This window comes from Panthera onca, chromosome F2, assembly GCF_046562875.1.
Source record: "Panthera onca isolate mPanOnc1 chromosome F2, mPanOnc1 haplotype 2, whole genome shotgun sequence".
Taxonomy (NCBI): domain Eukaryota; kingdom Metazoa; phylum Chordata; class Mammalia; order Carnivora; family Felidae; genus Panthera; species Panthera onca.
The window spans coordinates 41,117,694-41,134,417 of NC_138356.1; the positions used below are offsets into that span (position 1 = coordinate 41,117,694).

The 16,724-nt window shown below is 37.8% G+C and overlaps 1 protein-coding gene and 1 pseudogene across 4 annotated transcripts in view; both read right to left on the bottom strand.

Moving 5' to 3' along the window:
- CDH17 (cadherin 17) overlaps positions 1-16,724 on the bottom strand; it is a 70,307-nt gene that overhangs the window by 39,538 nt on the left and 14,045 nt on the right. For all 4 annotated transcript variants that reach the window (XM_078441963.2, XM_060610908.3, XM_060610912.3 and 1 more), the window contains exon 3: positions 13,716-13,814. In XM_078441963.2, the coding sequence (XP_078298089.2) occupies positions 13,716-13,814 (99 nt within the window). The remainder of the gene's footprint in view (positions 1-13,715; positions 13,815-16,724) is intronic.
- LOC132664922 (U6 spliceosomal RNA) lies at positions 8,412-8,508 on the bottom strand (annotated as a pseudogene).

Sequence of the window (16,724 nt, forward strand, 5' to 3'; positions counted from 1 at the left end):
TTTTTCTGAGAATATCTGAAAGCTATAACATTACCAGCTTCTTTTTTTTTTTAGGTTTATTCATTTATTTTGAGAGGGAGAGAGAGCACAAGTGGGTAAGGGGCAGAGAGAGGGAGAGAGAGAAAATCCCAAGCAGACTTTTCACCACCAGTGCAGAGCCTGACACAGGGCTCGAACCCACAAACTGTGAGATCATGACCTGAGCCAAAGTCAGACACTTAACCAACTGAGCCACCCAGGTGCCCTAACATTATCGGCTTCTAAACGGGTGATGGGCATTGAGGAGAGCACGTGTTGGGATGAGCACTGGGTGTTGTATGTAAGCAATGAACCATGGGAATCTACCCCCAAAACCAAGAGCACACTGCATACACTGTATGTTAGCCAATTTGGCGATAAATTATACTAAAAAAAGAAAAGAAACATTAAAAGGGATAACGTGATTTCTAAGATTAAAAAAAGATGTCATTTGGTTCTTCTAAACATTATGACAAAGGTTAAGAGACATTTTAATGTTAAGAAAGCAATTTAAAAGTGGCTTCAACTTGATAAAATTCTATATGACAATCTTAATTGATTTTTCAGAAGTGAAGAAAATATCAGTAACTATTCATGGAATAGTTATAGCACTTTTAAGACCACAAGAATAGAAATTTCATGGGATCCCTGGGTTGCTCAGTCAGTTAGGAGTCCAACTTTGGTTCAGGTCATGATCTTATGATTCATGGGTTTGAGCCCCACATCAGACTGTGCTGGCAGCTCAGAGCCTGGAGCCTGCTTCCGATTCTGTGTCTCCCTCTCTCTCTGCCCCTCCCATGCTCAGCGCATGCTCTGTCTCTCTCTGTCTCAAAAATAAATAAACATTAAAAAAATAAATAAATAAAATTTTTTTTAAAGAATTAAATTTTATTTTATTATTTTTTTATAAATTTTTTTTAACGTTTTATTTATTTTTGAGACAGAGAGAGACAGAGCATGAACGGGGGAGGGGTAGAGAGAGAGGGAGACACAGAATCGGAAGCAGGCTCCAGGCTCTGAGCCATCAGCCCAGAGCCCGACACGGGGCTCGAACTCACGGACGGCGAGATCGTGACCTGAGCTGAAGTCGGACGCTTAACCGACTGAGCCACCCAGGCGCCCCAGAATTAAATTTAAAAAAATTGAAAATTCACGTATAATATAATGGATGTCAAAGGAAAGCCAGAGTAGCCATATTTCATCAGACAAACTAGATATTAAAACAAAGCCTGTAACAAGAGATGAAACGTATTATGTCATAATTAAGGGGTCTATCCACCAAGAAGATCTAACAATTGTAAATATATATGACCCCAACTTGGAACATCCAAATATATAAATTAATTATCACAAACAGAAAGAAACTCATTGATAATAATACCATAACAGTAGGGGACTTTAACATCCCACTTATAGCAATGGACAGATCATCTAAGCAGAAAATCAACAAGGAAACAATGGCTTTTAATGACACACTGCACCTGATGGACTTAATAGATATATTCAGAACATTTCATCCTAAAGTAGAATTCACATTCTTCCCAGTACACATGGAATACTCTCCAGAATAGATCAGAATAGATCACATACTAGGTCACAAATCAGCCCTCAACAAGTACAGAAAGACCAATATCATATCATGCATATTTTCAGACCACAAAACTATGAAACTTGAAATCAATCACAAGAAAAAATTTGGAAAGACCACAAATTCTTGGAGGTTAAAGAACATCCTACTAAAGAATGAATGGCTTAACCAAGAAATTAAAAAGGAAATTAAAAAGTATATGGAAGCCAATGAAAATGAAAACACAATAGTCCAAAATCCCTGGAAGCAGCAAAGGCAGTCTAAGGAGGAAGTACATAGCAATCCATGCCTTCCTAAAGAAGGAAGAAAGGTCTCAAAAACACAACCTAGCCACACAACTGAAAGATCTGGGAAAACAATAGCAAATGAAGCCCAAAACCAGCAGAAGAAGGGAAATAATAAAGATTAGAGCAGAAATCAATGATATGGAAATCGAAAAAACAATAGAACAGATCAACAAAACTAGGAGCTGTTTGCTTGAAAAAATTAACAGAATTGATAAACCTCTAGCCAGATTTATCAAAAAGAAAAAGGACCCAAATAATGAATGAAAGAGGAAAGATTACAATCAACACTGCAGAAATACAAACAATAAAAAAGAACATTATGAGCAATTAATATGCCAACAAATTGTCAATATGGAAGAAATGGACATATTCCTAGAAACATAAACTACCAAAACTGAAACAGGAAGAAGTAGAAAATTTGAGGGGGCACTTAGGTGACTCAGTCAGTTAAGCACCTAACTTTGGTACATGTCATGATCTCATGGTTTGTGAGTTCGAGCCCAGCATCAGGCTGTCTGCTGTCAGCACAGAGCCTGCTTCAGATCCTCTGCCTTCCTCTCTATCTCTCTTTCTCTCAAAAATAAATAAACATTAAAAAAATTTTTAAAGAAAATTTGAACAGACCCATAATCAGTAAACTAACTGAATCAGTAATTAAAAATCTCCCAACAAACAAGAGTCCAGGGCTGGATGACTTCCCAGGGGAATTCTACCGAACATTCAAGGAAGAGTTAATACCTATTCTTTTGAAGCTATTCTAAAAAAAAGAAAAAAGAAAAAAAAGAAAAGAAATGGAAGGAAAACTTCCAAACTCATTCTATGAGGCCAGCATTACCTTGGTATTCCAAACCCCGACAAAGACCCTACTAAAAAGAATTACAGACCAATTTCCCTGATGAACATGGATGCAAAAATTCTCAACGTGATACTAGCCCACCAAATCCAACAACACATTAAAAGCATTATTCACCATGATCAAGTGGGATTTATTCCTTGGCTGTGGTGGTGGTTCAATATCCACAAATCAATTAACATGATACATCACATTAATAAAAGAAAGGGTAAGAACCACATGATCCTCTCAATAGATGCAGAAAAAGCATTTGACAAAATATAGCATCCTTTCTTGATAAAAACCCTCAAGAAAGTCAGGGTAGAAGGAACACACCTCAAGATCACAAAGGCCATACATGAAAACCCACAGCTAATATTATCCTCAATGGGGGAAAACTGAGAGCTTTCCCCTTAAGGTCAGGAACATGAAAAGGGTGTCCACTATTACCACTGTTATTCAACATAGTGTTGGACGTTGTACCTCAGTAAATCAAACAACATAGAGAAATAAAAGGCATCATCCAAATTGGCAAGGAAGAAGTCAAACTTTCACTCTTCACAGATGATATGATGATACACTACATGGAAAACCTGAAAGGCTCTGCCCAAAGCTGCTAGAACTGATCCATGAGTTCAGCAAAGTTGCAGGATATAAAATCAATGTACAGAAATCAGTTGCATTTCCATACACCAATAATGAAGCAGCAAAAACAGAAATCAAGGAATCCATCCCATTTACAATTGCACCTAAAACCATAAAATACTCAGGAATAAACCTAACCAAAGAGATAAAAGAACTATACACTGAAAACTATAGAAAGTTTATGAAAGAAACGGAAAAACATTCCATGCTCGTGGATCAAAAGAACAAATATTGTTAAAATGTTGATACCACCCAAAGCAATCACACATTCAATGAAATCCCTGTCAAAATAACACTAACATTATTAACAGAGCTAGAACAAACCATTCTAAAATTTGTATGGAACCAAAAAACACCCCAAATAGCAAAAGTAATGTTGAAAAAGAAAACCAAAGCTGGAGGCATCACAATTCTAGACTTCAAACTGTAGTACAAAGCTGTAATCATCAAGACAGTGTGGTACTGGCACAAAAACAGACACATAGATCAAAGTAATAGAATACAGAAGCCATAAAAGGACCCACAAATCTATAGCCAACTCTTCTCTGACAAAGCAGGAAGAATATCCAATGGAATAAAGACAGTCTCTCCAGCAAATGGTGTTGGGAGAACTGGACAGCAACATACAGAAAAATGAACCTGGACCACTTTCTTACACCATACACAAAATAAACTCAAAATGGATGAAAGACCTAAATGCAAGATAGGAAGCCATCAAAATCCCGGAGGAGAAAACCAGCAGCAAGCTCTTTGACCTTGGTTACAGCAACTTCTTACTAGACATGTCTCCCGAGGCAAGGGAAACAAAAGCAAAAATGAACTACTGAGACCTCATCAAGATAAAAAGCTTCTGCAAGGTGAAGGAAACAATCAACAAAACTAAAAGGCAACCGACAGAATGGGAGAAGATATTTGCAAATGACATATCAGATAAAGGATTAGTATCCAAAATCTATAAAGAACTTATCAAACTCAACATCCAAAAAACACATAATCCAGTGAAAACATGGGCAAAAGACATGAACAGTTTTCCAAAGAAGACATCCAGATGGCCAACAAACACATGAAAAGATGCTCAACATCATTCATCATCGGGGAAATACAAATCAAAACAACAATTGAGATACCACCTCACACCTGTCAGATGGCTAAAATTAACAACACAGGAAACAACAGATATTGGTGAGGATGCGGAGAAAAGGGAACACTTTTGCACTGCTGCTGGGAATGCAAACAGGTATGACCACTCTGGAAAACAGTATGGAGGTTCCTCGAAAAGTTAAAAATAGAGCTACCCTACAACCCAGTAACTGCACTACTAGGTATTTATCCAAAGGATACAAAAATGCTGATTCAAAGGGGCACATGCACCCCAATGTTTATAGCAGTGCTATCAACAATAGCCAAATTATGGAAAGAGCCAAAATGTCATTGACTGATAAATGGATAAAGATACACACACACACACACACACACACACACACACACACACACACAATGGAATATTACTCAAGGATCAAAAAGAATGAAATCTTGCCATTTTCAACAATGTGGATCGAACTAGAATGTCTTACGCTAAGCAAAATAAGTCAGAGAAAGATGCATCCTATGATTTCACTCCTGTATAAAATTTAAGAAACAAAACAGATGAACATAGTGTAAGAAAAGGAAAAATAAGATAAAAACAGAGAAGGAGCTCTTAAATACAGAAAACAAACTGAGGGTTGCTGGAGGGGTGTTGGGTTGTGGTATGGGCTAAATGGGTGACAGGCATTAAGGAAGGCACCTGATGGGATGAGCACAGGGTGCTAAATGTAAGTGATGAATCACTAAATTCTACTCCTGAAACCATTATTACACTATATATTAACTAACTTGGATTTAAATAAAATTTAAAAAAAAGAAAATTCACATAAAATGAAGCAAACATAAAAGTTTGCTCAGCCTCATTAATCATTTTAATACATTTTTATATTATTTATTAACATTAAAAACTAATAACGGCCAATGTTGTAAAGGATGTAAAGAAACATATATATTATTGGTGGAAATTTAAGTTAGCACAATCTTTTTGAAAATAACTTGAGGCATAAAATGTAGCCTTTGATAGAAAACATCACCAAACAGAATTTATCCTAAAGAAATATTTTTTAAACAGTAAGCTACATGTTTATAGTATAAGTAGCCTTATTTACAATATTGGAAAGTTGAAAACTCTTAAATGATCAAAAACTAAAGATGATAAAATTACTACTGTACATAATAAAGTTGATAGAATGTTAATAATTAAAATGTTCATTTTATAAAGTATGAAGCAGCACAAGAAAAAAGTGGATTTATGAAAAATAACAAAAGGAGAATATAAGAGTAAATCTAGACTATGGTTGTAATAGTACCAAAAGCATTCATGTCAGTGGGCAAGAAATGGAAAAAAAATATATTTGATGTGTTAAGTGGGTAGAACTGTGGGTGAATACTTTTTTGTGAGTGTTTGCTTGTTGATATTATGTTATTTATCTACTAAATGAAAGTGTTACTATTTTGTATTTTAAGGAAAAGTCTTAGATGTCAATGGGAAAGGTAGAGTAATGATCTGGAAAAAAAACAAAACTTTTCCTCCAGAAAGCAATGAGAAACTGGAAAAAAAATGTAAATAAATATAGAAATAAAATGCAAATAAATAAATATAAACTTTATCAGAACCTTGGAAATTAACCAAAAACTTGCAAAATCCAAGGAGCGTTTATTTAAGAAAATTACTGTCAATAAGAACCAAGCTTTGTGATTACATTGAATTGCCCAAATTCCATTGTCCCTTATTCAAGAAAAACAGGGAGGGGGACAAAACAGAAGAGACTCATAAATATGGAGAACAAACTGAGGGTTACTGGAGGGGTTGTGGGGGGGGATGGGTTAAATGGGTAAGGGGCACTAAGGAATCTACTCCTAAAATCATTGTTGCACTATATGCTAACTAGTTTGGATGTAAATTTAAAAAAATAAAATTAAAAAAAAAGGTATACAGTAGTCTTGAAATCCAACAGCCTCACAACCACAGTACCATGGAGAAGGGAGAAAGGGTTTGGAGTTTCCCAAAAGCCCCACTCCCAGAGAAATGCTGTTATCTGACCTATCTGGAAGTTTCCTGGAAATATAGCGTGAGGAATTTGGGAGTTCACTCACTGCAAACAATTTTTCTCTTGGGGAATGTGTCAAAAATAATTATCAGCAATTATTCAACTTTGCAGCTACCTGAGGCAGTGATAATAGTTAATATAAACAAGAAGCTGACCAAAATACTTAAAAGGTTAATCTGGGAAATAAGATGACCCTAGGGGGCATTGAAAATCTTCCATATATTCCTGGGAGTGTAGAAAGCCACATTCACAAGTAGGGCTGTGTACCTACTCAAGAAAGACCAGAGAAGGCCCTAATATCTCACCTCTGGCTGACCTTGAGGCTTTGTGCAAGCAAAAAGTGAAGGCTAACGCAGAGTTGTAAACTGTTTACCACATTCTTGAAGGTGTGTCCAACATGCACACAGAACTCCCTGGCAAATGAAATCTCAGTTCAATCATTTGGTGATATCAATGGCCACACATGACAAAAAACATACACTTTACAAAATAATTCAGTAAAGTCATTAAACAAACAAACAGCAACAAACACTGGAAAGAGGAGGATATACGATTTCTAGAATTTCCATATCATATTCTTTAAAATGTCTAATTTTCAACAAATGATTATGAGACATGCTAATAAAAAGAATGTAAGGCCCATATACAGGAAAAGAAGCAGTCAGTAGAAATAGCCTCTGAGGAAGGCTAGATGTTACATTTACTAGATAAAGATTTTAAATTATTTTAAATAGGCTCAAAAACTAAATAAAACTATTTCTAAAGAACTGAAGGGAAGTATTAAAATGATATCTCACCAAAGAGAGAATATCAGTAAAGACATAGAGATTGTTTTTAAAAAATTTTTTTTAATGTTTTGCTTATTTTTGAGACAGAGAGAGACAAAGCATGAGCAGGGGACGGGCAGAGAGAGGGAGACACAGAATCCAAAGTAGGCTCCAGGCTCCAAGCTGTCAGCACAGAGCCCAATGTGGGACTCAAACTCACGGACTGTGAGATCATGACCTGAGCTGAAGTCAGATGCTTAACTGACTGAGCCACCCAGGCACCCCATAGAAATTATTTTTAAAAAATAGGAATTCTGGAGTTGACAAGTATAAGAACTAAAATAAAAAAATTCATAGAAAGTTCAACAGTAGATCTGACATAGCAGAAGAAAAAATAAGTGAACTTGATATTCGATCAATTGAGATTATCTAATGTGAAGAACAGAGAGAAAAAAAAGAATGAAGAAATATTAACAGAATCCTAGAGACCAATGAAGAATCATCAAGCAAACACATGCGTAGTGAAAGTCAAAAAAGGAAATGAAAGAACAAAAGAGGCCAAAAGATTATTTGAAGAAAGAATGACCAAAAGCCTCCCAAGTTCAAGAAAAATATGATACATCCACGAAGTTGGATTAAATCCAACTATAGCAAACTCAAAGAGACTCAAAATTAGACACATCATCAAACATGTGAAAGACAAAGGGAGAATGCTGAAAATGCAAAGACTCATTACACAAGGACATCCTCAATGAAATGAACACCTGGTTTCTCATGGAGACTATGCTGAAAGAAAAAAACCTGCCAATTAAAATTGTATATCCAACAAAACTACATTTCAAAATGAGAGTGAAATTAAGCCTGACTGCTTTTAGAAGAAAAACAGACTTTAAAACATAAATTGTTAATTGAGACAAAGGAGGACATTCTATAAAGGGCCAATCCATCAAGAAACTATAACAATTACAGACAAAGATCACCTACCGACAGACCCCAAAATGCACTCAAAATACACTCCATCCAACAAAACCCTAATACACATTCTTCTCAAATGCACATGGAAATTCTCCAGGATAGATTATATGTTAGGCCATAAAACAAGTCTCAATACATTTTTATTTTTTTATTTTTTTATTTTTAAGTATGGAACGCTTTGTGGATTTGCATGCCATCTTGTGCAGGGGCCAATCTTCTCTGTATCGTTCCAATTTTAGTATATGTGCTGCTGAAGCAACCACATCTCAATACATTTTTAAACACTGAAATCATACAAAATATATTCTCTGACCACAACAGAAGAAAATTAGAAACCAAACAGTAGGAAATTTGGGGAAATCACAAATATGTGGAAATAACACACCCTATAACCAACAGGTCAAAGAGGAAATCAAAAAGGAAATTATAAATACCCCCCAACCCAGCCATTGCACTACTACGTATTTATCCAAGGGATACAGGTGTGCTGTTTCAAAGGGACACAGGCACCCCCAATGTTTACAGCAGCACTATCAACAATAGCCAAAGTATGGAAAGAGCCCAAATGTCCATCGATGGATGAATGGATAAAGAAGATGTGGTATATATATACAATGGAGTATTACTCGGCAATCAAAGAGAATGACATCTTGCCATTTGCAACTACGTGGATGGAACTAGAGGGTATTATGCTAAGCGAAATTAGTCAGAGAAAGACAAATATCATATGTCTTCACTCATATGAGAACTTTAATATACAAAACAGATGAACATAAGGGAAGGGAAACAAAAATAATATAAAAACAGGGAGGGGGACAGAAACATAAGAGACTCTTAAATATGGAGAACAAACAAAGGGTTACTGGAGGGGTTGTGGGAGGGGGGATGGGTTAAATGGGTAAAGGGCATTAAGGAATCTACTCCTAAAATCATTGTTGCACTATATGATAACTAACTTGAATGTAAAGTTTAAAAAATAAACTAAACTAAATAAAATAAAATAAAAACATAAAAAAATTTTTAAGGAAATTATAAAATACTTTTAGATGAATTAAAATGAAGACACAGCAGACCAAACCTCATGAGATGCAGATTAAGCAGTACTTCGAGCTAAATCTTTAGCTGTAAATGTTTATAAAAGAAGAAAGATCTCAAGTCAGTCATCTTTTCTTTGAGAAACTAGAAACAGATGAATAAAGGGAAACTAGGAAAAGATAAATAAACTAACCCCAAAGCAAGCAGAAGAAAATAAAGATTAGAATGGAAATTAGTGAGGGGCACCTGAGTGGCTCAGTCAGTTGGGCATCCAACTTTAGCTCAGGTCATGATCTCACAGTTCATGGGTTCGAGCCACGCGTTGAGCTCTGTGCTGATAGCTCAGAGCCTGGAGTCTGCTTTGGATTCTGTGTCTCCCGCTCTCTCTTCACCTTCCCTGCTTGTCCTCTGTCTATCTCTCTCTCAAAAATAAATAAGCATTAAAAAAAAATTTTTTTAGAATGGAAATTAATAAAATGGAGAATACCAAAGCAAAGGAGAAAAAAAAGCAACAAAATTGGAATTTGTTTTTTTTTAAAGATCAACAAAATTGGGAAATCTTTAGCTGGGCTTATCAAGAAAAAAAAAAAAAACAAGATTCAAATAACTGAAATCAGGAATGTAAAAGCAGACATCACTACCAACCTTCAGAGATAACAAGGATTAATGAGAATATGATAAGTAATTATTTACCCATCAGTTAGACAACCTTGGTGAAATGGATGAATTCTTAGATGAAAACTATCAAAACTGACTAAAAAATAAACAGGAAATCTGAATAAAACTATAGCAAGTAAAGAGACTGAATTAGTAATCAAAAAACTTCCCACAAAGGAAACCCCAGGACCAGTTGACTTCACTGGTAAATTCTACCTAACCCATAAAGAAAAAATAAAACCAAATCTTCACAAATGCAGCCCAAAAGTAGAGTAAGGAATACTTCCCAACTCATTCTAAGAGGATAGTATCATCCTGACATGATTATATACCATGATCAAGTGGAATTTATACCAGAATATAAGACTAGTTCAATATATGAAAATCAATTAATTTAATACCCCATAGAATAAAGGACAAATCTATGGACATACCCATAGATTTGGGGGTATTAATTTAATACCCCATAGAATAAAGGACAAATTCTATGGATTTGTCCATAGAATAAAGGACAAATCCAAATTAATATCTCAACAGAGGCAGAAAATCATTTGACAAAATCCAATATTCTTTCATGAAAAAAAAATACTCAACAAACCAGGAATAGAAGGTAATTTCCTCAACCTGATAAAGGCCATCTAAGAAAAACCCACAGCTAACCTTATAACTAATGATGAAAGACTAAAAGCTTTCCCCAAAAGATTAGAAACAAGAAAAAAAAAAAGCCCAATCTTGCCACTTCTATTTAGGCTTTATTCAAGGTCTAGGCAAGAAAAAGAAATAAAAAAACATCCAGATTGGAAAGAAAGAAGTAAAACTAATCAAAGACGGCATGATCTTATATATGAAAAATCATACGGAATCTGAAAAACTTATACAGCTAATAAACAAGTCCAATAAAGTTGCCGAATAAAATATCAGTATAAAAAAATCAATTGTATATCTACATGCTAGCAAAGCATAATCTGAAAATGATATTAAGAAAATAATTACATCTACAATAGGAGCAAAAAGAATAACATACTTCAAGATAAATTTAAAAAATAAATACAATATTGGTAAAGTGAAAACTATAAAACATGGTTGAAAGAAATTAAAGAAGATCTGAATAAATGGAAAACATCCCATCAAATTAAAGGCTTTTGTGCTTCAAATGACACTATCAAAAAGTGAGACAATAACCCATAGAATGTGAGAAAATATTTGCAAATCGTATATCTGATAAGGAACTTGTAATATAGAATATATAAAGAGCTCTTAGAACAATACAAGATAACCCAGTTTAAAAATAGGCAAAATATTTCTCCAAGGAAGATATACAGGGGCGCCTGGGTGGCTCAGTCAGTTAAGCGTCCGACTTTGGCTCAGTTCATGATCTCACGGCTTATGAGTTTGAGCCCCGCATCAGGCTCTGTGCTGACAGCTTAGAGCCCAGAGCCTGCTTTGGATTCTGTCTCCCTCTCTCTCTGCCCCTCCCCCACACGTGCTCTGTTTCTCTCTCTCTCTCTTTGTCTCTCTCTCTCCCAGGAAAAAAAAAAAAAAAACATTTAAAAAAAAAGAAGATATACAAACAGCCAATAAGCACATGAGAAGATATTCAACATCATTAGTCATTATGGAAATGTAAACCCACACCGCAAAAAGTACCATTCCACCCCCATGAGGATAGCTGTAATAAAAACAGATAAATACATGCATTGGCAAGGATGTGGAGAAATCAGAACCTATAAGCAATGCTGGTAAGAATGTAAAATAGTTCAGTTGGTTTGAGAACAGTTTTACAGTTCCTCAGAAGTTAAACATTGAATTAACTATGATCCAGCAATTCTACTCCTAGGTATATATCCAAGAAAATTGAAAATATATGTCCTCACAAAAAGTTGTATATGACTGTCCATAATAGCATTATTCATAATAGGCATAAATGTCCATCAGTTGAAAAATGGACATTCAAAATGTGGTATATATCCATACAGTGGAATATTAATCAGCTATAAAAAGGGAATAAGTATTAATATCTGCTAGAGTATGGATAAATTTGGAAAACATGCTAAGTAAAAGAAACCATACACAAAAGTTCACATGTATGATTCTATTTATATTAAATGTCTACATAGGCAAATAGAGACTGCAAGTAGATTTGTGTTTGCCAGGAGCTTGGAAGAGAAGAGAATGAGGACTACAAATGAGTACAGGGTTCATTTTGAGGCTGATGAAAATGTTCTGGAATTAGTGGTGATGGTTGCACATCTCTGTGATATATTAAAAATCAATGATTTGCACATTTTAAATGGTAGGCTTTATGGTGTGTAAGCTAAATCTCATTACAAGGAAAAAAATGACCTATCTTAGATTTGTATTATATTATCTTATGATCTAGAAGCCCCTAGAGTACTGAACTGGAGCTAGTTGAAAATCCTCAGTGAAAGAAGTCTGTGGCTGTTTAGTTCTTTTTTGTTTTAAGATATGTTACCAACCCAAGGATCAGCCTCGTGCGGCACTGAGCTTGCTTTGTGTCTCCCAAACTCCAGGCAAGAATATTTCCAGTGGTACCAAATAAAAGTATCTGTGCAACACCTCCGCACCATTGCAATAAAGAGTTCAAAGCACATCCTACCATAACTGGGTTTGCTGCATTCTCTCCATATACAAAGATGGAGAGAGTATGGTATCTCCATCTCCAAACAGGTATCAGGAGATCTGTGTTCTAATCTCAACTCTGCCAATAACTTATTTAAGCCTCAGTTTCCTTATCTGTAAAACAAGTGGTTGGTACCAAAAGTCTCCAAGGTCTTTTCTAACACAAAGATTCTGAGATCCCAGGAAGGAAATCCCCTTCGTCTCCTACTCCTCTCCTCCAACACACTCACCCATAAGTAAGAAACATTCAGCCATGACAACTGGACTATCATTTCTGGCCAAGAAGAGATGGGCTTTGTAGGGTGGCTGGCTAATGGAAAAAGAACCGAAAAAGACGTGGAGCAATCCAAGAAATGATTGCACTGACTGGGATACTCAGAGACTAGAATCATCTTACCAAGCCAGTTTCCAGGTCTGTGAAGTTTGTAAGTTGGGGATTGCCTCTCTGGGGTCCTGATTCTGTTCAATAGAAAGTTCAATAGATGCTCACGGAATACCTACTCTATACTGCCAGTCCTCGGTACACGCTTTTTCCTCTGGCAGCACAGGGCAGGTGTCCATGCTGCTGCCTTTTTTCGGTCCCCTTTATAGCTGGAGTCTCTTACTTCCATCTACAGTCCACCCTCAATCTGATGCTTTTCTCAGTTATCTAACTACATGAGATGACCGCCTCCCAGCATGGCCAACCCACCGGCCAGGGCCCAGGGATGGGTTCAGAGAAGATAGTAAGGAAAAGCACACCATGCCAGTGCTACTCCAGAGAATCTGCATCTTCAAATGCTTCAAGCAGCATGCTCATTGGATGGATAGTCAGATGGCCATCCCACTCCAGGGACTTGTTCCCTTCCCACCCTGAGGAAGAGGCAGTGCCTATAGGCACCAAGCTCCGCACCCCCAGGGATGGGAGCATTTTCCCCAGACATGGTTGAAGAAGTCTGAATGAGAATGTCACGTACAACCCCTTACAATACTGAGGCCACCCATCTCTCTGTTTAACTTAGCTTCTGAAATCATTCTTGATAATGAGATCTGCCATGCCTCTATTTTATTTCCTGCTGTACAGTAGATTAAGGAGTAAAGTCCACTGTGAGAGCCTGTAAAATGAAGGTGACAGTGATCAAGAGTAGCCATTACCTGGAATATGACTTGACTTGGTTCTTGGCCTTCAAAAATAGAAAATGTCATGGGTTTCAGGGGTCCACTAAACTTCCTCTCCTGGCCATATCCAGCTGTCTGTTAAAAAAGGAAATAAAAAAAAGAAAATTAGCATACCCATCATTATGAATATATACATGCCACTTGCTAATTTTATTATGGCTTCTAGGACTGATATAGAAGACATAACATTCTAACCTAGTCAAAACAATGCAAAGTATAGTCAAAACAGATAGAAAGAGATCTGATATTGTTGAGTTTCACTATATCAAGATGGCTTGCCATGAGTCTTGTGCTATTTTTCTCCTTTAACTATTCAAGCAATCCCCCTGTAGAGAGAATATTAACACTCCCATGTTACAAATGAGGCTCACAGAGGTGAAGCTACTTGCCCAGAGTAAATGCCTTAAGTGGTTGTCAGGGCACACACACTAAGATCTAACTGAACAAAAGCTTCTATCTGCCCACAATGCCACTCTGTCTTCTAAATACAACACAGTGTTAAATCAGCTTCTTAAAACACCTTTCCTCCACTCCTATTCATTTAGAAGGACGTTTATGGAAGATTCCCAGCACCCTAGAGTTCATGGTCACTTCAAGGACAACTAAATTTATAAGGGAAAAAAATATTTAGATGTGTTGAGTACAGTGCTTACTTGGTACAACTGTAACTTCAAGAAAAGCTTACTATTTTAACGTTTGATTAGCAATCCATGCTCATACAGGAAAAAAAAAAAGAACAAAATGTTTACTTCAAGTAACTAAGACATTTCTAAAGCCAAAAGACCTTGAATTTGACAGGCAAGAAACCTCTGCAGGCACCCAAATTCAGGCTGGAATAGCAGTATGCGGTGGCTGGGACAGTAAGAAGAGAAATTAGTTATGTGCCGAACTCAGTCCTAAAAACAGTTAATCCTGACAACCACCTGGGGACAAATTATTACTGCCAGCTCCGTTCTACAGGCAATGAGACTAAGATGCTGAGAGGGTAAGCAGTTTGCCCAGGTGCTGACAGGAAGCAGGATTCTAACCCATTGCAACTCTGCAATGGCTGCCCTCAGCTGCTATGCCCCACTACCTACCAGAGGGAACAAAAAAGGACCAAGACAATCTGACAGGAAAACAGGTGACATCAAGGATGTACAGGAGGGTATGACTCCCACCATTCCCAACCCAGGAGGATGGGGAGCATCCAGCGGCAACCCCTGCCATCCCTCCATGTCCCACCACAACTATCCTTCTAAAGTGAGACAGAGCATGACAGGTGGCACACAGGGGGACAGCCAGCCATCAACCCACCCACAGAGGGCGCCCTCTGGAATGAGGGATTTAGCACCGGTACCCAATGCTTCTTCTGTGGTTCTTCAGGTCTACTTGTGTAGAAATCATGGGTGGGATAGGTTAGGATCAGAAGTATAATATGAGGAGTTGATGGTTAGGGAGCTGGAGAGGTAAAGTCAAGAAAGTGTGAAGAGGGGCGCCTGGGTGGCGCAGTCGGTTAAGCGTCCGACTTCAGCCAGGTCACGATCTCGCGGTCCGTGAGTTCGAGCCCCGCGTCGGGCTCTGGGCTGATGGCTCGGAGCCTGGAGCCTGTTTCTGATTCTGTGTCTCCCTCTCTCTCTGCCCCTCCCCCGTTCATGCTCTGTCTCTCTCTGTCCCAAAAATAAATAAAAAACGTTGGAAAAAAAAAATTAAAAAATAAATAAATAAATAAATAAATAAGAAAGAAAGTGTGAAGAACTCGGGGGAAGAGAACTGTTTGCCACTTCTTCAGGGAGAGCAAGTACACTCTTGGGATGGACATGCTGAGAATAAACCAAGAACAATCAGTATGAGAGTTTGGGGGAAGGCCTTCCACTATATCCCTTGGTTCACTGAATTTCGATTAACTTGATACTGGTTGTCTGTCAGATGAAAACACAGAGGGTTTTGGAATTTGGTCTCCACTCCCTCAGATTGTGGGAGGCCCGTGGACTAGCTGCCCCCAGCCATCACCAACCTCTCTCTCTCGGGAAGCCAAGAGGTCTCTTTCCCAGACTCCCCTGCAGCTAGCAGGGAGCTGAGTGACTTAGTTCTGGCTCCTGAAACAAAAGGTGAAGTCTACTGGAGGGTTTCTGGTCCAGCTTTTATTTTCCAATGAAAAAGGACAGATGTGGCCAGCATTGTCACCCCCCTTCCCCGTTGTTCTTGCTCAGACCATGGACCGCATGTCTATGGCTGTGGTGGCCATCATGAAACCACAAGGGAACAAATCAGCTCAAATAATGGTGGAGCGAAGAGAATGATGCCCAAGTCTCTGATAATATCACAGAAATGCAAAACCTGCCTTGGGCTGTCCACTCCAGGCTTCTCGTTATCTGAGGAAATAAACCTCGACTTACTAGAGCCACTCCAAAGTTGAACTTTCTATTGCCTACACTAAAAGTATCCTTAACTGACACAATAACGTTATAGACTTCTAGCTCATCAATTCCTTTAAAGGAATATCTTCCTCTGGGGGCTCTTTCTCCCCTGCACTCCTTTTCCACATATCCTCTGGAGGGCAGGACACAAGAACTGGGTGCAGATGTCCAGGCACCACCATGGTTTGTACAAGATAAGACCAGTGGTTTCTGTGGGATCATGATTTAACAGCAAACTGCCTTCATCAACTTTCTGCTCATATCAGCAAGCGGCCAGTCTTTCAGCAGCTCACACTAGTAATGGCATCCAGAAGAAACTCCCATTAGTCGAGCAAACCTCACAAACAGGGCTGTGTTCTTCCTGCGAGGACAAGCTGGCTCACCTTTCGGGACAGGAGGGTATATCTCAGTTGCAAGGTTCAAAGTTGCATTCTCGTAACAGGGCAGCAAATCTCCCTACATGCCCATTAACATTTCTATTTGGGCTATAAAGATTTCAAAATGCGTGTGCGTGTTCTGAGTCATCAAGCCACATTGCCCGAACTGGGAAAGGTGGTGTGGGGGAAACGAGAAAGAAAAGAGGGTT